The sequence below is a fragment of the Xenopus laevis genome, chromosome 2S (genome assembly GCF_017654675.1).
Source record: "Xenopus laevis strain J_2021 chromosome 2S, Xenopus_laevis_v10.1, whole genome shotgun sequence".
NCBI lineage: Eukaryota > Metazoa > Chordata > Amphibia > Anura > Pipidae > Xenopus > Xenopus laevis.
In genome coordinates this window covers 104,522,658-104,545,044 of record NC_054374.1, presented here as the reverse complement: position 1 = coordinate 104,545,044, position 22,387 = coordinate 104,522,658, and the positions used below count along the sequence as shown (strand labels likewise).

General features: G+C 38.9%; 1 protein-coding gene across 1 annotated transcript in view; it reads left to right on the top strand.

Moving 5' to 3' along the window:
* The window catches only part of gabrb3.S (gamma-aminobutyric acid (GABA) A receptor, beta 3 S homeolog), a 120,011-nt gene that overhangs the window by 46,034 nt on the left and 51,590 nt on the right, over positions 1-22,387 (top strand). Inside the window, exon 4 of the mRNA XM_018249807.2 lies at positions 20,166-20,386. Within this exon, the coding sequence (XP_018105296.1) occupies positions 20,166-20,386 (221 nt within the window). The remainder of the gene's footprint in view (positions 1-20,165; positions 20,387-22,387) is intronic.

Here is a 22,387-nt window from a genome sequence, read left to right as displayed (position 1 = left end):
TTCAACGGGGTATACTCTTGCCCAGTGTTAGGTAATTGCAACAAAGGCATCACTATGACCCCCTCCTCCACAGCATTCAAGATATGGTTTGAGGGAGGTGAAAATGTAAATAAAAGAGCAAACTTCATATTATTTTATTATTGTTATTATTGTTTTGCTTATATAGTGCTTATATATTCCATAGTGCAGAGCGGTTACAGTATATACCTTTCATACCAGTTATTGCCATAGCTAATCTTACAATCTAAGGTCCCTATCACATAGTTTCATCAGGAGCCAATTATGGAGCCTGTATGTTGCTTAAACTCAATGTAGATAGTAAGGAGAAAGCCAGGTGCAGTGCTGCTCCAGAGGTTTCTTTGTTCTTGATGTAATAAGAAAGGAATATTTATCAGGTGTCTCATGTAAGTCTCAGTTGTATTGTCATTTGGAGAATTAGATTGTCCTTAAAAATATTAGAATAAACATTCTGGAAAAAGCTCTGCCTAGCAGATAGTTTTTATTATAAAGGCTTATGAACATGTGAACATGTTCAACACTGCTTCTTGAAGGTGCATGTGGCAGTGATAATGAAAGAGATAAGAAAGTTAAACAGATGTATCAAATTTGAAAAACATATACTGTAAGTACATGGTATCAAAACCTCATACATGACATTATTAAAGCTTATGTAAATGATAATGTAACAAAAAGGGTAATTATGTGGTGACAGTATTAAATATTTAGGGCCACTTAAATGTCTATACTATAGCACTGAGCCACGTATCCCTTGCTTTGTATCTTATTTAAGTGAGGCCCTTGTTTGTTGTCCTCAAATGACATGAAGCATTCAAAATATAAAACATAAGTCATTAAAGGGATATGGTCTTCAAAAAGCATCAGTTAATAGTTATGCTCCAGCAGACATCTGCACTGAAATCCATTTTTCAAAAGAGCAAACAGATTTTTTTATATCTTTATTTAAAATTCTGAAATGGGTCTAGACATTCCCAGGTACCCTCAGTCATGTGATTTGTGCTCTGATAAACTTCAGTCACTCTTTACTGCTGCATTGTAAGTTGGAGTTTTGCCACCCCCCCAGCGGCCCTTTAGCAGAACAATGGGAAGTAATAGGGTAACAGCTCCACTACGACTCCTTCTATTACATTGAGTAGGAGAAGCAGTGGGCTGCCTGAAAGCAGTTCCATCATGAAGTGCTGGCTCTTTCTGAAAGCACGTGACCAGGCAAAATGACCCGAGATGGCTGCTTAGACATCAATATTACAATTAAAAAAATTCACTTGCTGGTTCAGAAATGAAATTTTATATGGTGAATTGTTTTCAGTGAAAGTGTCATTTAGAAACAAAAACTACACCATAAAATCATGTAATCATTCATTTAAACAAAAAAACAAGGGACACTAAATCATCATCTATAGTTGAAAAACTCAACACCTAATAAGATGTTCCAGGTGCTCCAGCCCCAGACAGGGGGGGTGCAATTGTACCAGGGCCCACACCCCCTTCAGGCCCGCCAGCAGTTCACGCGAGAGCGTAGGCGCTAACAAAATCGCTTCCGGAGGGGGGTGGAGGGGGCCCGACACTACATAGTTACATTACTGCCTTGACCCACAGCTTCAGTGAGTAGACTGTTGCAAAAGAAAAAATAAGTACTGGGCGTGTACATCTTCTCCGATGACCTATTTGTAGATTTCCAGAGTGGTTCCCGAGATTCCACTATAAACATAAAATACTTAGATAACATAATTAGCATTTTGTTTCATGTTTGGTGACTACTCTTGTATAAAATACAGTGGGCAGTTTTGGTTTCTGGAATGTTTGGCTTTCAAATCCAAATTCACAACAACTATTTTGGGTACTCCAAGCTGTTGAATTTATTTACTGAAAATGTCTGGGTGATACATAACCGTTACCTTAAAAGGCACCTATTGGGCAACAACATTATCCCCAACCAAAGGTGCGGTTGGGGGTAACAGTAGTTTTTTCTTAAAAAAATGACCCCCTGCCAGATCTAGGACACTCACATCAGGAGGGAGTGTCCATGTCAGTAGGGATGTAGCGAACGTCGGAAAAAAAGTTCGCGAACATATTCGCGAACTTGCGCAAAAACGCGAGCGGTTCGCGAACGGTTCGCGAACCCCATAGACTTCAATGGGAAGGCGAACTTTAACATCTAGAAAAGACATTTCTGGCCAGAAAAATGATTTTAAAGTTGTTTAAAGGGTGCAACGACCTGGACAGTGGCATGCCAGAGGGGGATCAAGGGCAAAAATGTATCTGAAAAATCTGCCTGTGTGTGCTTGGAAGAGATAGTGTAGGGGGAGAGCTGTTAGTGATTTCAGGGACAGATGATAGTAAGTTTGCTGGCTAGTAATCTGCTTGATACTGCTCTGTATTGGAGGGACAGAAGTCTGCAGGGATTTGAGGGACATTTTAGCTTAGGTAGCTTTGCTGGCTAGTAATCTACTGTTCTCTTTAAACAACTGCCATACGTTGACCTTGTAGGCATTGTTTGCCCAGTTTTTTTGGACGCAGCCACTGAAGCACAGTTGCCAGAAAAAATATGCCATATAAATGCTGAAAATAGTAATTTTTCGCCATACGTTGACCTTGTAGACATTGTTTGCCCAGTTTTTTTGGTTGCAGCCACTGAAGCACAGTTGCCAGAAAAAATATGCCATATAAATGCTGAAAATAGTCATTTTTTGCCATACGTTGACCTTGTAGGCATTGTTTGCCCAGTTTTTTTGGTCGCAGCCACTGAAGCACAGTTGCCAGAAAAAATATGCCATATAAATGCTGAAAATAGTCATTTTTTGCCATATACGTTGAGTCAACGTATGGCAAAAAATGACTATTTTCAGCATTTATATGGCATATTTTTTCTGGCCTCTGTGCTTCAGTGGTGCGGCCAAAAAAACTGGGCAAACAATGCCTACAAGGTCAACGTATACACTACTACAGCGGTGGATACGGATTACGTAAAATATATGAATGCTGCTTGAAAAAAAGTAACTCAAGTGGTTTTTCTAGAGACGATAATATTATCAATATTTAGACAAAATGTGAACAAGCTCACACAGCTAGATGGCGGGTTGAAGAAAACAGTGTGCAAATAATGCCTACAAGGTCAACGTATACACTACTACAGCGGTGGATACGGATTACGTAAAATATATTATGGCTGCTTGAAAAAAGTCACTCCGGTGTTTTTTCTGGAGACGGTAATATTATGGATATTTAGACAGAATGTGAACAAGGTCACACAGCTAGATGGCGGGTTGAAGAAAACAGTGTGCAAATAATGCCTACAAGGTCAACGTATACACTACTACAGCGGTGGATACGGATTACGTAAAATATATTATGGCTGCTTGAAAAAAGTCACTCCGGTGTTTTTTCTGGAGACGGTAATATTATGGATATTTAGACAGAATGTGAACAAGGTCACACAGCTAGATGGCGGGTTGAAGAAAACAGTGTGCAAATAATGCCTACAGGGCAAATAATGCCTAAAAGGTCAACTTATACACTACTACAGCGGTAGTAAAATAAAAAAAAAATGAATATTAAAAAAAAAAAATTAAAGTTGGTGCTGCTGAACTACTAGGAGCAGCAGATTAGCACACCAGTCCCACTCCCCAACACTGCTAGACTAATAGCACTGGGCTCTTATAGTAGTAGTAGTAGTAGTAGTAAAACAACAAAAAAATAAATAAAAGCAGTCCTTACAAGGACTACTGTTATTGCAGCAGTCAGCAGATGAGATCAGAAGCAGGACAGCTGCCCACTGCAGCTACATACAGAGCACTGCAGTAGAAGGTAGATTACTAGCCAGCAAAGCTACCTAAGCTTAAATGTCCCTCAAACCCCTGCAGACTTCTGTCCCTCCAATAACAGAGCAGTATCAAAACGATTACTAGCCAGCAAACTTTCAACTGTCCCTGAAATCACTAACAGGCAGCAGCTCTCTCCCTACACTATCTCTTCAGCACACACAGGCAGAGTGAAAAAACGCTGCAGGGCTTCGGTTTTTATAGGGAAGGGGAGTGGTCCAGGGGAGAGCTTCCTGATTGGCTGCCATGTACCTGCTGGTCTGGGGTGAGAGGGCAAAAAAAAGCGCCAACAATGGCGAACCCAAAATGGCGAACGTCGCGCGACGTTCGCGAACTTCCGGCGAGCGCGAACACCCGATGTTCGCGCGAACAAGTTCGCCGGCGAACAGTTCGCGACATCTCTACATGTCAGTCAGAGTGCAATGAATTAGTCCACACCTTTGGTTAGGGATAAGGTTTTTGCCCAACAGGTACCCTTTAAACTATAGTAGTACATGATTTATTAAAAAGCATGTTTTTTGGAGCCGGTTGTGCAACCTAAAGAGAACAATGGCACCATGTGACATAACAAAACAGTTGACCGTTGAGTAGAATTTACAGCAGAGCTACATTTCTGTTCCCCTGCCAAAGGAAGCACTGAAAGGTAATAATTAGAAACATCTGCTTACAATTGCCAGGAGCAGATGTTAGAAGAATTAAATGAGCATGGATATCGCTCAACATAATAAAAGATGGAAATGCAGACATATTCTTGAATTATCTTTGGCAAAGTGATTGCCCACAGTAACTTACAGTATATTTTTAATGATAATTAAGATCAGGGGAAATTATTTTTTAAACAGTTTAAGAATTCTGAAGTTAAACACACAAAACAGCTAATTTCTACAAAACATGACATTTTGTAATAATTGGGTAAGCATTGTTGCATCTAATAATAGAATTCATGATTTTTAAGGTGTGAGTCTAACAAATTACAAGTTTAAGTGTAGATGGGATATGCAGCAAAAGATCTGCCTTCCAAGTGTGGTTTGGAAGAATAGAATAACACCCTTCAAATGTTATCTATTTCTCAAATTTTATTTACTGACGCTAGTACTGCGACATTGTCAAGAATTAGGTAAGGAGCGCTGCAGAGACTGAAGGGAGAAGGAAAGTCCTTTAGGCAGGGACTGGCTGTGTCCACAGAACACAAAGGGAAAGGCATGAACAGGGAGACGAGGGTGTAGTCGGACTGGAACAGGTGCAGAGTGAAGCAGGATGGAGCGGGCAAAGGTCAGGCCAATGAGGGCGTAGATCGGGGGCAGACCAAGAGGATAAGACTGGACGGTGTGGGCGTAGATTTGGGGGACAGGACAGTGGGCGGACAGGACTAAATATCAAGAGTAGACTGGAGCAGAATAGCAAGAGGAGCGGATAGCACTGGCGAGTGAGAGAGAGAGACAAGGGAAGCTATAAGACAGGGTTCAAGGCAGAACAGGAAAGGAAGCAGGAACAGGTAAGCAAGGTCGGTAAGGAAAGGTACAAGGTGGAATAGGAAATGACAAGATAGACAAGATAGACAAGGACAGGCAGACCAAGGTAAGGAGGAATAACAAGGAAAAGGGCAAGAGCTTAAACAACCTAGTTAGGGGCACCGCCACAGTACTATGGAGACTATGTAATGCTCCGGCAAGGAGTGTTCTAAGGGCTGGCCTTAAATAGGGCAAAGTCTGCAACTAATCAGACAGCAGCTTGGCTGGAGCTGTAGAGGCCAAACAGGCTGCAGCTGGGCTGGGGCTGCAGAGGCCAGGCTACACATAGCAAACAACCCTACAGACTGCTCACCTGGCCAAATGCTTAAGGTATTGAGCCAGAAACCCAAAGGTCCCTGGCTTGAATCCCAGCAATACCTGACAGAAATATCTCTTTGGCTGCAACAGTTTTTTATGCAGTACGTTATACTTCAGAACTTCAGAAGACGGACCAATATCGGTCCATGGTACAAAGCTGAATTGTAACAACAGAGCAATCAAAATGTTATGAAAGACAATATTAGCAAATCATATGTGCTTGCTGGATTTTAGAATGTATCATTAGAAATGAGTAAACTGGCATTAAATGGGAACATAACATTTTCTTGCTGTGACACACCATAGGTTTTATCAACTTTAACTCACAATATTACAATTTTTTGCACGTATTGGAGGTTCTTATTGTCTCTTTTGAAAATCTTAGTAGGAGAGGGCTGGCATTTACTGTATATAATGCTCTGTGGGTGGATTAGACACCCGTTTGTACAGATATGTGAGTGGACACCCCCCCCCCTCCGCAGGGAGTATAAGAGGAAAGGAAATAGTCAACATCTTTCTCACAGTGAGGCATTCAGAAGAATAAAGTAACACAAGCCTTGGCAAGGGGATTTTGTGAATCTGCATTAGCCAGGGTTAGAGCTTCTGTATCGCTGCAATTTTTTAAGTAGCTTTTTCTTTACCAATAAGCATGCATGGATTAGTACCATAGTTGAATAATCCACTAGCAGCCAGAGTGACAGATTGCTACTCATTTGGGTATTTTTGGCAAACACATGCAACTGACTTGCAAAGGAGTTGTCACTTAAATAACATAAAGCAATGGGTGTTGTACATCCTATCCTATATAATAAAGTTGAAGTGTCTCTGGGTCCAGTCCCTGTGTCCGTGGGATTGCGCTACTGCGCATGTGACCGTCTCTGGCGAATTTTTTTTAGAAATGTTTGACTACATATGTTCTAGCGCCCGTTCATTTAACTGACTTAATGTCTAGTGGGAGTATAAAACTGTATCTATGAGTTTTAAAGCAAATAATATAATGGCTTTGTGTACGAATCAAAACTGAAAACAGATGATTAAATAAAGGGCCTCCATTAACACCTAAAAAGTTATTCCATACTATGTGCATTAATTGCGTATCTAGTGTCATCCAAATGTAATTGACCAAAGCATCTCTAATAAATGGCATAGCATTGTTTTTTATTTGATGTCATTTTCTGGAAGAATTTTGTAAAATACCTGTTTTGATGGATATATTTTTTTACCCTCAAATCAGTGCAGAAACAGTAATTTAGCTAATGCACACAAGTCTGTTACTCATCATAAGGGATTAATAATTACAGTTTCAAGAAGGGAAAATATGGAAATTGTCAAAGAATACATTATGTCTTCACAACACTGTGAATAATTAAACCAGAAAGTTCTTCTTACTGAATGCAAGCCCCTGGGGAAATGGTTTCCCTTAACAAAGGAACAACCTGTACTTTGCCTTTGACTGCCAGGCCCTTTGTGGAAACGTTGCATCTGCAAAGACATGTGGACCTCTGATTAACAAATTATTAAAATCATTATTTAACAAAGAAGTTGATTTACCAAATAACAAATTGCCTTGCATACAAGGGTTCAGCAAAATGGATTTCAGATAGTTGATACTTGAATTGCACTTGCTTCAGACACAGAAGTTGCATATTTATATTGGAGGGCACTGTTTTTGCCAGGGGCTATTACTGGTAATAATGTTTTTTGCCAGGGGAAATTACTCAGAATTCTGCCAGGGGCAATGACTGTATTATGACTGTAATAATGTTCATTCATAAGGTTAAACTTTCTGGTAACAGTACTGTATTTGCTATGGGCAATAGCTAGAAATATTACTTGTTGTCAGGCATAATTTGACAGGCTTAGATCAATAAAGAACTAGAGCCATTGCAAGGGGTGAACATCACTGATCAATGCGTTGTTTTCTAATACTGCTCATTTCTAGGGGCTGACCCCACTTACTGAGTAGCTCCTGTTTCTCCACTAATGACTGGAAATTCAAATAGCTGTGGAATGGCGTTCTGCTCTTATCTAGAGAGTTAACCTTTATTTCTGCAAAGACAGACTTTATTCTATGAACAGTAAAGGTACAACACTTATGGCTCTGATGAATGAAAAAGCTAATTTGATATTTAAAACTTGCACTACTTCAATTTTCAGTGTGCTGCAGGTATTTCCTTCAAAGGAAAGCTAAACCCTAAAAATGAATTTTATTAACTGCCATATTTTACACACTGAACTTATTGCACCAGCCTAAAGTTTCAGCATATCAATAGCAGCAATGATCCAGGACTTCAAACTTGTCACAGGGGGTCACCATCTTGGAAAGTGTCTGTGACACTCACATGCTCAGTGTGCTCTGAGCAGCCGTTGAGAAGCTAAGCTTAAGGGTTGTCGCAAATTATCAAGCAGAAAATGAGGTTTGGCCTGTAATATAAGCTGATGCTTCAAGGATGATTATTCAATTCTGGTGCTTATTGCACTGGTTTCTGAGCTGCCATGTATTAATGACTAATCAGCTTTATATTGTGGCATTTATATTCTATTTATACTGTATATTTTACATCAGTGCCTAAACTCAGGACCTGACATAAGCAGAGAGCATGTGCAGTGAATCAACAGAAAAGAAGGTAGGAAGCTACTGGGGCATCTTTGGAGACACACATCTTTACTGCTAAAGGGCTGTGGTTACCATGGGCTGGTAGAGAAGCCAAACACATACAGTGCAACTTTAGTTAGGATTTACTTCTCCTTTAAGGCATGTATGGGTCTCCCAGTACAGCACTTGATACCACAAAAGGTATTTATTCAGGGGTTTTCTCACAGTATCAATTCAGTGATATTTATACCTTATAGCCTTCTTATGTTTGATACGGTACCTATCCTTACTGGTGTCCACACCTATTTCATATTATAATAGCATGTGCCTGATTTATATTCAGATGGGCAACAGCATGATATGCTTTGATGCATAGTATTGCAACTTTTCGTATTCTTACAGCAGCAGCAGGCATGTCTTATATTTTAAAAAATATTATTACTGATTTACATTCAGTTTAATCAGTTAAAAAGCTTTGATTACCATTTGTATGGAAATCTAGCTCTAATTTATTCTTTCTTTTTTAAATGTACACCACTAGACAGACACTTCACTGTAAATGTTTTCATCAGAGAAAATACAAGTTCTAAAGAGAATAAAACCGAATATGCAGAAATTAGATTGTAGGTGGCGTTGCCTTGCTGAATAAACACTTCTAGAGCAAAAACAAAAAACATTTCACTTTCTCTTAAAATGTGAATGCTGATTTCAGCTGCAGGGAGGCCAGGATTCCCATGGTGGGTGTTCATCAATTAGTCTAGGAGGTAGTGGTTAAATAATTCACCCTCATAGCAGAACTGCAAGATATAAAGTCAGCAAAGCATATAGTTCCTCCTTTAACATAATAGCAGCTTGCTTCTCTATATCAGCTATTTACTTAACTAGAGAACATGCCTTTTTTTTACGAGTTTTACATTCTGACGATCAGCCACTTTGCTCTCATTAAGCAAGCAGACCGTATTGCTACTCCCTTGCTGGCTTTTAATATTACAAGGAAGGGTATGATAGTCTATTTACTTGATTTTTTTTTACTGGCATATTTTTCATCATAGACTCACAAGGTGAATATAATCAGTTTGGCTAAATTAGCAAATACTAACTAGTGTGATAGAGCATGGGCTACACACGACCCTCTTTCACCAGGATGGGCTTTCGCTAAATGGAAAGAACATGTGCTGATGTTGAACTACAACTTACTGATGCCAAAAATATAAAGAACAGTGTTGGACACCAGGGATTCTTTGCAGTAGAACAGGCTTTCTTCAGGCATAAAGCACCACAGGGTTATCAAACGCACACATGAGGTAGTCAAAGTACATCTCCAAGTACATTCAAAGGTGTAGTAGAGACAGCATTTAAAGGAGAATTCAACCCTAACAGTAAAAAAACCCTACCTTACATAGACCCCCCTCCCTCCTCCCCCCAGCCTAAGTGTTACCCCGGGCAAATGCCCCTAACGTTTTACTTACCCCTCAGTGCAGATTCAGGCTTTGGGGTTCACGGGCACCATCTTCTTCTCTTCAGAAATCTTCGGAATGAGATTAGCGTGGAGGCGCATGCAGATAAAATCAAGCAAAATTCCTTATCGTATAATTTTTTTGGAGTTTTTTTCACAAAAAGCCCAAATTTTTGGGATTTTTGCACGGATAGCCCAAAAAGGTCAGATTTTCGGGATAATTCCAGCACAGACCATAGAATCTTCAAAATAGGATAGGGACCTCTGCCATTGACTTATACGCAACCTCATTAGGTCTGAGATGGCAGATTTTCAGATTCTGGCTTCTTGCTGCATAGGGCTTTAAAAAAATTTGAGTTTTTAAAAAAAAATTAGAAATTTGTAAATAACCCCCTTAATATTAATAACCCCTTAATAGTATTCATAATCTGAGAGTTTGTAACAATGTGTAATTGGGAAATATCAGCTAGGTATGTAAATCAAGCAAAGTTCTGTTTAAATTTGCTAACTTGAAATCTGCATAGGACTTTGATTTGTTGGAAAAGAAAAGCATACCTCTCTTTATAAAGAGAACCTGTATCCTTCATTTGTTAATCATGGGAATGAATATAAAAACAACTATTTGCATTTGGCTCTGCACGATCTGTAATGCAGTAGAAATCTTGCTGAGCTTATATAAATTGGTTATTTGCCTCTATTTAAAGATCATGCAGCAGAAATAGCAACAGAGCTGCTTTGTGTCTATTTTTACAATCATTTCCAAGTGGTTGCTTAATTACTGTTCCTAAAGCAAAGAAGGAACAGTTGGGTGTCCCCAACTACTAGCCTGTTGCAAAATACCTTTATAATCTGTAATCTACAATTTGATTTTAAATTTTAAACACAATCAATTAAACTGCTCCATCTAGGACCATAAATCTATCACCTTATTAAGGTGGTACAGGCCAATAAGCTGCTTACTTAGTTTTTAGGGACAAAGTCTGCAATTTATTGGCCCTTTATGGCTCCAGGGCCAATGATCACATTGTCCAATTCATCCTGTGCACACGTAGTTTAATCAATCAGGCCCATATCCTACCAAAATAGCAGATCTGGCTGTGTATGGTCAGCTTTAGTTTTCATTTTCCCACATAAACATCCAGACACTGAATACTGAGTTCATTGCAATCCTATGAAAAAGTTTTCCCATTAAATGTGTTTCACTGTGCAAAGTGCTGATGGTTTTTCTTGGAAAATCTTCCAAAGCTGATTATAAATGTAAAAGGCAACAATTTGTAAGCTTCCACCACACAGTGCTTTACAGGCAACAGTTTTATTACAGTAAATATGTTAAGGTCACAACAGTGTTTACACGGTGATGAATGCATTATTGATCAATTACGTAACACTGAGTATTAGCTGCATGCATTCCATTCCAGAGAACCTCAATATCCACTCCAAATCATAGCATTTCAATGTATTACTTTTACTACCTATTTATAAGCCACCAATATATTTTTCAAGGCTGTACGACATAAAGGTATACAATATAAGATTTCCAAGAATAGGTTTGCAAAATGTTGTCGTTTTGTTTTCCCCAACTTCAAAAATTATTCAAAATTATTACTTGCCATTGCATTCGTGCCAAAAGTATAATTATTTATAGACTGTCTGGCTCCACCTAATACAATGTGTCACGGCCGGCACCCAATACCAGAACAGGTGCCAAGTACCCTGGTCTCGGCTCGGCTTCACCAGTAGTGTGACCACCGTTGGGCTTCGGGAGGAGCCCTCAGCTTACTTGGGTGCCACCTGGACTTAACGAGGGGTACAAGGCGAGATGTTCTGGCTAGCAGAGGGGCACGGCAGGTAGATAGTCTTTTGGGCCGAAGGTCACGGTACAAATGGAGCAGGCAAGAGAATCGTCAGACAGGCAGGGTCGAGGCAGGCAGATATCAAGAATCGTCAGGCAGGCAAGGGTCAAACCGGGTAATCAAACAGATGGGGTCAGGCAGAAAGAGTAGTCGAGATGCAGGCAAAGGTCAGGATTCGGATATCAGAACAGTCAGGAACAGGCAGGGATCAAAACCGGAATAACAGATACAAATTTCACAGGAACAGACAGCACAAGGCTTCAGGAACCACCAGAATCAAGATTCTATCACGGGCACTGGCTGTGAGTAAGAATGGGCCTTAAATACCTCCAAATTTCACACCAAAACGTGGCCAATGCGCGCTGACGTAATCGCGCCAGCGCGCCTGTACCTTTAAGAGGCGCGCGCCCTAGAGAACCAAGATGGCGCCGGCGCTGGAGGCCGGAACAGGAGCGTGGCGGCGTGGCGGCCGTCCACGCTGCCGCACCACTAGACCACCAGGTAATTTTATTACACAATGCTTCCCATAGCCTGCCTCTAATCAGGCCCGGACTGGCAATCTGTGGGTTCTGGCAAATGCCAGAGGGGCTGCTGTAAGTTTCCATTGTGAATCACTGTATATTGGGCTGGTGGGAGGCCGTTAGGGCTGCTGTGTGGCCTGTTTGGGCCTCTGTGTACCTGAAATGCCAGGGCCTATTTTGAATCTCAGTCCAGGCCTGCCTCTAATAGTTTTGTAATACAGAAACTAAAAAATGGACTGATATCATTGGAGGAGGCCAGATGTTTCTGATCAGAAATTGTAAATGATCCAAAAGAGGTTGCAGAAGAAAGGGTGGAGGAAGATACAGATCTAGTATAGTGGAGCCCATTGAAAACCAGATGTCACTATATAGGAATATAATACCTATGGTGTTCCTATGTCATCTTTCAATACTCTAAGACCACAGGCAGAAAGACAAAAAACTAAGGGGCTCAAGAGTGCACTCCTCAATGATCATGCAGAAAGGACTTCGGTTTGGGATCTGTCAGTGCTCTGTAGAGGTGCAGAACAGAGTGTTAGTGGACTCTGGCCAGCCAGGTACTTTCTTGGTTGATGATGTGCAAATTAGGTGAAAAGTAGGTGGGGGAGATGCCTAACTCCCCCCACCCACCTTCTCATGAATATATTGGGGCAGGTACAGCTCTCTAGCTGGAAGAGTGCTTTGCACCTTGCCTCTCAGGTCATAAATGACTCCTCATATCCTTATTTGGCGGAAGAATAAGGCAGGGAAAATTCTGCAGCTACCTACCTAAGAAACCCTAATTTTGAACAGCAAGATCAACAGTCTTATTATAGACTGTAATAATAACAGTGAGACATGTAAAACCATACTGTAATTCACTGCCTGTCTATAAATAAAAATAAATGTATAAGCAGACAATTTCACAATTTTCCCGCAAATTTTTTGCAGTTCCGTGAATTTCGTGAATTTTGGGGGAAATTCACAAATTTTTTATAATATAGATATTATAAGTCACAGTGGAGTTCCCGGGTTTTATACTGGTCATAGAATGGGCATCCGAATAATTTTGAAGCGCGGCAATTTTTCTGACTTGCACCCAAAATTTTTTGATGCAGCGGATTTTTCGCCGGCAAATTTTTGCCTCAGTTTCACGACTTTATTCGCTGACGGCAAAACATGCAAATTCACAGCAAATTCACCTGACAAATTTATTCGCCCATCCCCAATATCCTCACATTTTTTAACAGGGGGTACTTTTTTAAATTATAATACACAAGTGTCAGTCATGTGACAGAAATTACTCACTGTTTATAAGGATGTAGTTTACAGGATATTCATGGCTCTTGTGTATTATAAACATATAACAGTCTTTGAAGCTGAACATATGTCCCAGCCCATTGCCCAGAAACTGAGATTAATAGTGCCACACCCTGTTACAATAATAACTACTCCCTAAGGGCCAGTTTTAATAAGCAGTGGTAATCAATAATAATGGCAAAGCCACAGAATTCTGGAGGTAGACTAGCACTTTACATGCTGCAACACTAATAGCAGCAAACATTCCAGATAACGTATTAATAGTTAATGAGGTATAGATTATCTTTTTTTCCCTGCCCATTTGTTTGGAACGTTAAATGGCCAAGGAAACAGGAATAATGAAAGAATGAAATTCATGTAAAGGGTTGGCCTCACATCATACAGGTTACTGGAACAAATCCATTCTTAAATTTCCATACAGTGAGTCAGGCAAACCCTTTAAGCATTGTTTCCTGAGAAAGTAGTCATCTGATGAGAATATGCTTACTTGTCAGATCACACCTTCAGCTATATTATGTTCCTCTGTATGGCAGCAACACTTATACATTTGAGAATTGTAACGGAAAAATGTAGCAATAAATATATTTAACCTGCAAATGTAATGTTGCACCTTGGAAGGGGAGGAGGAATTAAATCCTGCTGCTCTCAAGGTAGGGCAAGAAGATACAGTACGTTACTTAGTAGACTGGATTGTTTCATAATTTCTCACAAGTTTATCACACAGGGAGCATGATGGTCAGATGGGATGACTAGGGCACCAACCTCTGCTACTGTTCTCTCCATACCTTTGAGTCCCGGCTTCTTCTTCGCTAAGTCTTCCAATCTCAGGTTCTCCAGTAGCTTAAAACACCTTCATAGAGTTGTGTCCAAAGAGGAAGACAATGACTGTTCCTCCTTTTTTTATATAAAGGGTTGCCCATAACACCACTGAGCCAGTAGGAATATATCCATCTTACCGGGCAAACATCACTTTACACAGTAGAGGAACAGTAACTCTTTCACATCACTTAGTAACAAAAGAGGGGAAAATGTAATGAAAGGTTTATATTACAGGTATGGGACCTATTATCAAGAAAGCTTGGGATCTGGGGTTTTCCAGATAAGTGGTATTTCCATAATTAGGGTCCTCATACCTTAAGTCTTACTAAAAAATAATTTAAACAATAAATTAACCCAATAGGATTGTTTTGCCTCCAATAAGGAGTAATATCTTAGTTGGGATCAAGGTACCAATGTATTATTGCAGATTAAAATTAAGTCTATGTGAGATGGCTGTCCCCGTAATTTGGAGCTTTCTGGATAGCGGGTTTCCTATACCTGTATAGGTTAATTTGTTCTTCAGAAATTACAGGAAAAAAAAACATAGAAGATCTCTATATAGGTCAGCTTGGAGTTACATAACCTGTTGGGAGGCAGACAGTCTTGAGCTTTTTAAGTATCCCTGGAACTCCTCTGTGACTTATAGTATTTTTATAAAGTTTATTGAGTGTTATTTTAGATTGTATATAAATGTGAGTCATAGCACATGAGATAAATGTTGCTACTGTAGCTCTGATGCTAAAACTCTGTTTGATTTGTCTTTAGTCTTATTTTCTGCAATCATGTATTATCTTAACCCCAATGATTTTATTTAATAACTCAAAGTACTGTAATGCTACAAATTACAAAATAACATAAACATACAATTTACCAAAATGTTGGGCAAATACATATTCTATTCTATTTAAAGAAACAGCACTTCAATATCAGCACTCTAATACAGCCTTAAAAGGAATACAATTCGGTAATGTATCCTTAGTTATATGACTGTTTCAACAAGCTTGTCGAATAGAGATTGAAATACCTTAAAGGAGAAGGAAAGGTTAAAACTAAGTGAGTGATGGTCTTTATAAATACACCAGTAAACCCTCAAAGTAATGCTGCTCTGATTTCTCTGTCAAAATAAAAACATAATTTATTTCCTTCTATTGTGTACACATGGACTTCTGTATTATACTTCCTTCTTTGAGCTTGAACCTCCAGGGCTCCGCATGACCCCCTCCCTCCTCCCCACCCTGATGTAATCTGTACTCAGAGCTATGAGTGAGCAGGGAAAGACTCAGGCAGGAAGTGATGTCACTCCAAGCTAATATGGCAGCTGATATCCTAAACAAACAGAGAAAGTTTCTAGAGCTGTTTTCACTGGTACGGTAAAGCATTCTACAGAATATCTAGCTTTTCATTTATTGGCAATAATCTGCCTCAGTAGCTTTCCTTCTGCTTTAAAGGCTTGCAAACAGAGCTGCTAAGAAAGGCATTTTGATTTTCCATGTTGCATTGAATCAAAAGTAATTTATAGTACATACCTCCCAACTGTCCCGTTTTCAGCGGAACAATCCCACTTTTGACAGCTCAACTCGTAGTTCCGCGAAACAGCCGTGAATATTCGCCTGCGTAAAAAAAAAAAAGGACGCTCTAATTTCACAATTTAATAAATCTGCCTCTTAAAGCTTTGAAGGACAAGTCAACACAGTTTCACTGGGAGGAGTGCCAGTATGTTATGGAATTTTCTAATGTACCTGACAGCCAAGTACTGTAGGTGCAGTATAGTAAATATCCCAACTTTAAAGTTCTGGGTATAGTTCTGGGAGATTGAAGCTGCTCCACACTTGGTCCTTGTTAAGTAGATAATTCGTTCACCAGTACACAACCCCAACATTTGTTGTAACTGTTTTGTTAATGAGAGTCCTTTATGCAGGGAGATTATCTGTGCACTAACAGTATCTTCTGTGCAAGTACCAAACACAGAGTTGCTTCAATCCTTGTTTGGCCTATTTAGCTCAAGATATAATAGATGTATTTCCTAATAATAGATTTATTTCCTAATTGAAACAATATTAAAAATATGTTCGGCACAAGACTTATTCATTGGATTTATGTTGAATAAAGGAATATACTGCCCCTTTAGTGGGACATTATACAAGTTGAGCATGTATGCTCATTGATGTATACAATTTTAAATGTAAGATACGAGAGTTCAATTGCACAGGGTGAATGACATAATTTAACTGTGAGACCATAGTGGTTGAGATTTCCATGTATAAAAGTGTCATCTTAGATCATATTATTCACAATCTGTTTACGGTTTTGTCATTTACACTTTAAGACATGGGTGTCCCAACCCATATACAGTATTACCCATGTCATGTTCATAACAAAAACCATAACAGATTTGGAATACAATTACTAAAATAGAGGGAATTCTAAATAAGGATGAGAAAAACCCATCTGCAATACACTTGGGTCTTCAATGGGGTGACCAAAAGTTCTGGACAGATTAGTATTTAACCAAGGGTACTCAAAAGCTTAGTCTAGTAATGGCCAAACCGATTTACTTAATCTATCAGAATTCTTTGACAGTGACGAGGTGCCAAGAGTTGGCAAATTACTAACATGGTACCGCTATTCAAGGATACCATTGTCAGCCTGAAAACTATAGGCTTATAAGTGTGACATCAGTGGTAGGAAAGCATTTAGAGGGGTAATAAGGGCTAAGATACTGGCATACTTTGCAAATCAAAATATTTATACTCAAATAGAGAACTGGCTGAAGGATAGATTACAAAGAAAATGATCCCTTCTAGTCTGATTGGACCAGCATTGTTAGTGGCGCACCACAGAGGTCTGTCCTTGGCCCTTCATTTTTTTAACTTGTTTATTATGAACTGGAGTTCGTAAATCTAGGAATTGTAAATAATACTAAATTGTGCAAAACTATAGGTTCCATGCAGGATGCTGCGGCTTTGTAGAACACGTTGACAAAACTGGACAAGACTGTACTAAGCCTCAACTTTTTTGGGGTCTGGATTTTTGTTATGCAACAAAACTATTCTGATGGGTTGAACTTGACAGACAATTGCCTGTTTTAAAACCAAAATAACTATAACTGTGTAACTATAGTATACTGATAGTGTACTGATACTACTTTAATTATGCAGTGTAATTTTTATGCATCTGTGCCTCTGTAGAAAACTGTTATTATTATTTGATGGTGTGAGACTAACATCATTATTTTGAGGTTTGTACCCTCGTGCTGGCAGAGATGTGATGTTGTGTGGACCAAGAAAACCATCTTAGTTGCCACCTTAATCTTAACTGATCTAGTGACAGTTTTGGGGAAAATCAAGCTAATACAGGTATGGGATCCCTTATCCGGAAACCCCTTATCCAGAAAGCTCTGAATTACGGAATGGCCATCTCCCATAGACTCTATTTTATCCAAATAATCCAAATTTTTTAAAAAAGATTTCCTTTTTCGCTGTAATAATAAAACAGTACCTTAATCCAAACTAACAAACTAAGCTATAATTATTCTTTATTGGAAGCAAAACCAGCCTATTGGGTTTATTTAATGTTTACATGATTTTCTAGTAGACTTAAGGTATGAAGATCCAAATTACGCAAAGATCCATTATCTGGAAAACCCCAGGTCCCAAGCATTCTGGATAACAGGTCCTATACCATATCTAAATTGGGTGCAAAAGAAAATCCTTTCACCATTTTTTAATACTACTGTATATTTTAATTCTGGAGTGAAATTGTTACTTGTCAAATAATCTGCTGCTTTATAAATAAATGATAACCCTGCATTATACTGTTAATGATGTGGTCTCTTGTAAGGCTAGAATTTCAGTTAAATGCACTGAATTTTTCTTCATTTAAATTAGTTGAAAGGGCATGCAGGCCAAAAAGTCCATTATGATATACATGTTTTCAGAAGCAGTGCTAGCATTATAATTTTAGCTATGATTGACAGAAGACACATTTTATTACAGTGCATTAGGCACCAATACCATAGCTTAATAACAAGGAAATGCAATTAGTGCACTCTTGTACATACAGAGCTGGATGTGTCTATGGCTGCTGCATTGCACAACAACACCTGATTTATTGCTTTCCAGCTGTGAAATGGGTAAGACAAGAGCAATTGCAGACAATTGGATGCCTAAGGCAGGGTCACTGTGAACTGTGGCTGACAACCAACTCCTTGGGTTTCTGCTTACCTTTCTCCTGTTGATTTAATTGAGATCCAGTGTATAAAGTTTGGGTTTTAAAGGGGTTGTTCACCTTAAGGTTAACTTTTAGTATGTGATGGAAAGGCTAATTCTAAGCAACTTTTAAATTGGTCTTAATTATTTCTTTTTTGATATAGTTTTTTAAATATTTGCCTGCTTCTTCTGACTCATTCCATTTTTCAAATGGGGGGTCACTGACCCCATCTGAAAAAAACAAATGCTCTATAAAGCTACAAATATATTGTTATCACTGCTTTTTATTACTGATCTTTCTATTCAGACGCTCTCCTATTCCTATTCTGGTCTCTTATTTAAATTAATGAATGATTGCTAGGGTAAATTGGAATCTAGCAAGCAGATCACTGAATGGCAAACTAGAGAGTGGCTGAATAAAAAGCTAAACTCAAAAACAGAAATAGTAAAATATAACAACCAATTGCAAATTGTCTCAGAATATCGCTCTCTACATCATACTAAAAGTTAATTTAAAGGTGGACAACCCCTTTAAATCTACTAGAAAATAATGTATACATTAAATAAACCCAGTATGCTTATTTGCGTATTATATGCTTATTTGCGAGTTATATGTTTTATTAGCAACTGTAAGCAGTATCCATCCAACCTTTTCTGCACTGCTGGCACTGGTTTTTGAGTTATTTAGCTTTTTATTCAGCAGAAGAGTAATAAAATGTACCAATAACAATATAAAGTACTTGTAGCCTTGCAGAGCATTTGTTTTTTTAGATGGGGTCTGTGACCCCCCCCCCCCCCATTAGAAAGTTGTTTAAGTTATTTAAGAGTCAGAAGAAGAATGCACAAAATGTAAAAAAAAAAGTTAACTCAAATGTGAACTACCCCTTTAAGTAATTTTGCAAATATATTAGCAACTGTAGAGCATGTAAAGCAGAAATCAAGTATATTTTTTTCGACAGTCAAGCTGTTTACGTATTGACACATGCAGATACATGTCAGGTCATCCAAATGTGTTTAACTGCTTTGATCAATCAAACATCATTCTGTTCTATGGAGTGTTAGAGCTCAGCAATAGTGCCTAACACACTTTGAATCTATAATCCCAAAGGCAAACAGGCATAAAGGCTTTTGACAAATCTTTTCCATGTTGGATTAATTGTTCCAGCATTAAAAAAAAAAAGATCGGTAGATTTAAACCGATCAGTAGTTTGTTTAATCAAGTGGAAGCCATTGTTACCTTAGCAAAAAACCTGACATGATAAATGTGCCTTATAGTATGCGGTCACTGGTATAAGCCATTCAAACTGGAAACTTGGAAATGGCTCCTTGATATGGCCAGTCATTAAGTAGAAAGGGCAGACTGGCAGAAGCTATTTGCTTTAATGCCCTTTTAGAAAATGTCTTCTTCTAATGAGTTGAAAATTTTTGACTCTTACTGATGTAGAAGAGAAAAGCTATGGGGAAGAAATGGGGTTAGGGTTGCCATCTGGTTCGTATTTTACCAGCCTGACCATTAAAATGATGCTTAATTCCACGTGTCAAGAGGAGAAAAAAGATTCTGGCAGAGTAGCCCTTGAACTCAATTTTTAAAAAATAATCCCCACTGAAAATATGGTTAAGGTTAATAACCCCCATAATCAGTTTATTAGAATAATGCTAAGATGACATTATAATGAACAAAATCAACCAACAATTCATATTTGTATATCCTGTATCAGCATTTATTGATGTATATGCTTTTTTTGCAGGATTACACCCTGACAATGTATTTTCAACAGTACTGGAGAGACAAGAGACTAGCTTATACTGGGATCCCCCTCAACCTCACTCTTGACAACCGAGTGGCCGATCAGCTCTGGGTTCCTGACACTTATTTTCTTAATGACAAAAAGTCTTTTGTACATGGAGTTACAGTGAAAAATCGTATGATACGACTTCATCCAGATGGGACAGTTTTATATGGTCTCAGGTAAAAAAAACTCATAAAATCGTAATAATGTTGGCATTACAGTGTGATCATATCTAATATTATATTTTAATCATATCTGAACAATATTTGTTTGAGTCCATCCTGTCAGGGGGCCTATCGGCTCCCAGCCTGGAGTAGTCAGGACCAAGGAGGAAGCTTTAGGGTTAAAAGTTCAAGATCGCAGTACAGGAGGGTTCAGGCAAAGACGAAATCCAAATTCAAGATAGAATTCAAAGGCAGGCAGAAAGAATGCAAAATCCAGGTCCAGGCAGAGGTCAAAGTCCAATAATCAATAAGTCAGGAATAATATCACACAGAAACGTTAAACAAACAAATCCTATACACTGGCATAGAACCGGCATCTTGGGTGTCCTTTTATTTTGAATTTGGCGCCGGTGACATCATCACGCTGGCGTCTTTGCGCCGACGTCGCAACCCACATGGGATGGATGGGCGCCGACATCTTGGATCCTTCGTCGGGTAAGGACGTGCCGCCAGGCGCTAGTTACATATCCATAGTGCCTTATTTAAATTTATCACTTCACTGAATTCTGTGTGGCTGTTATTTGTATCTTTGTACCTACAGTACAGCTTTTACTTTTTGAAATAGCTACATGGGTAAAGAATTCAGCATTCCATATCTGGGATCATTAATTTTATCAGTAAATTTGATATTTGGCCTAATAATTTATTGTGTCTCTCGGTGACTAAATATTTTCAAACTTAGCAAAATCAATCATCAGCAATCTTCCACAAATATGAATGAGAGTAACTGAATGGCACCTGTCCTAACTGATCTAAAAGTGGTTGTTGTTAAACAAAGCCATCTATCAGAGCAATGGAAGGACCCTTATCTGTACCGCTACAAAGTTCTGATTAAAAGGATCTTTGCATATTCGCGTGTCCCACTCATTTCCATCCACTTTTCCCAAAACCTGCCCCATTGGGGCATGCAACAAAAAATGTAATGGCAAAAAGATTCAATTGGCATACAGTATAAATTATTCTCATTACAGTGGTTGTTCACCTTTAAACTTTTAGTATGACATAGACACAGACAATTTGTAATTGGTTTTCATTTTTTATTTTGTGTGATTTTTCAGTTCTAAAGATATTTGCTCAGCAGCTCTCCGGTTGAGTATTTCAGCGATAAGTATTTGAATGAAACTGCTGCGAAAATTCTCAGGCGTCAAAAAATGTTGCCGTGTGATGGAAATTCCAATTGTGCCAAATCCATTGCGTCAACATTATTCTGACACCCATTGACTTTAACGCTGGCATCAAAATTGATGCAAGTGTCAGAATTGACGCCGATAGACGCAAAGATTTCTCTCTTAGCGAAGTCCCACCAATCCTTCGAAATTATCGTGCTGTTAGTGGGATTCGAACGATCGAACATCTTACAATTTTTCGCCCGACTTCTGTAAGAAAATTGATCGGCCAGGTTAAAACATCTTTATCGGTCCCAGTGCAATCTATCTATGTTTGCAGGGCCAAGCAGGCAGCTCCCCTTTGTTTTCCTGGCAATATCGCCTGAAATGGTCTTTTTAGTTGATGGACAATTTGTAGTATCGTACGATCATTTCGAGATAATCGTGATCTCACAATGACAATCGGATCTTTTAAAAATCTTTACATCTATGGCCAGCTTTAGATTGTTCTTCAAACAATTGCCACAGTGGTAGGCTGGTAAGAGTCATTGTGGCAGATTGTGATAGAACCAGTCACTGTCCACAGATGAATTAGAAGTTAGATGAAGCCATGTATATAAATGGCAGGTACCTGGGATATAGCAGCACTTAAAGGGAAAATAACACCCTCACTCTGACCTTATTCCAAGTAAAAGCTGGGGAATCCTGGGAATCCAAGACCTTTCTTTTTCAGAGAGGACTGTGCACCTCCTATCCTGCCTCCTCAAAATTCTTATCTGGTCTGAAGCTTAAAACGCACACCTACTGCCTACTTGACCCTTCCTTCTCCATAGATTGCAATGCTCTGAAT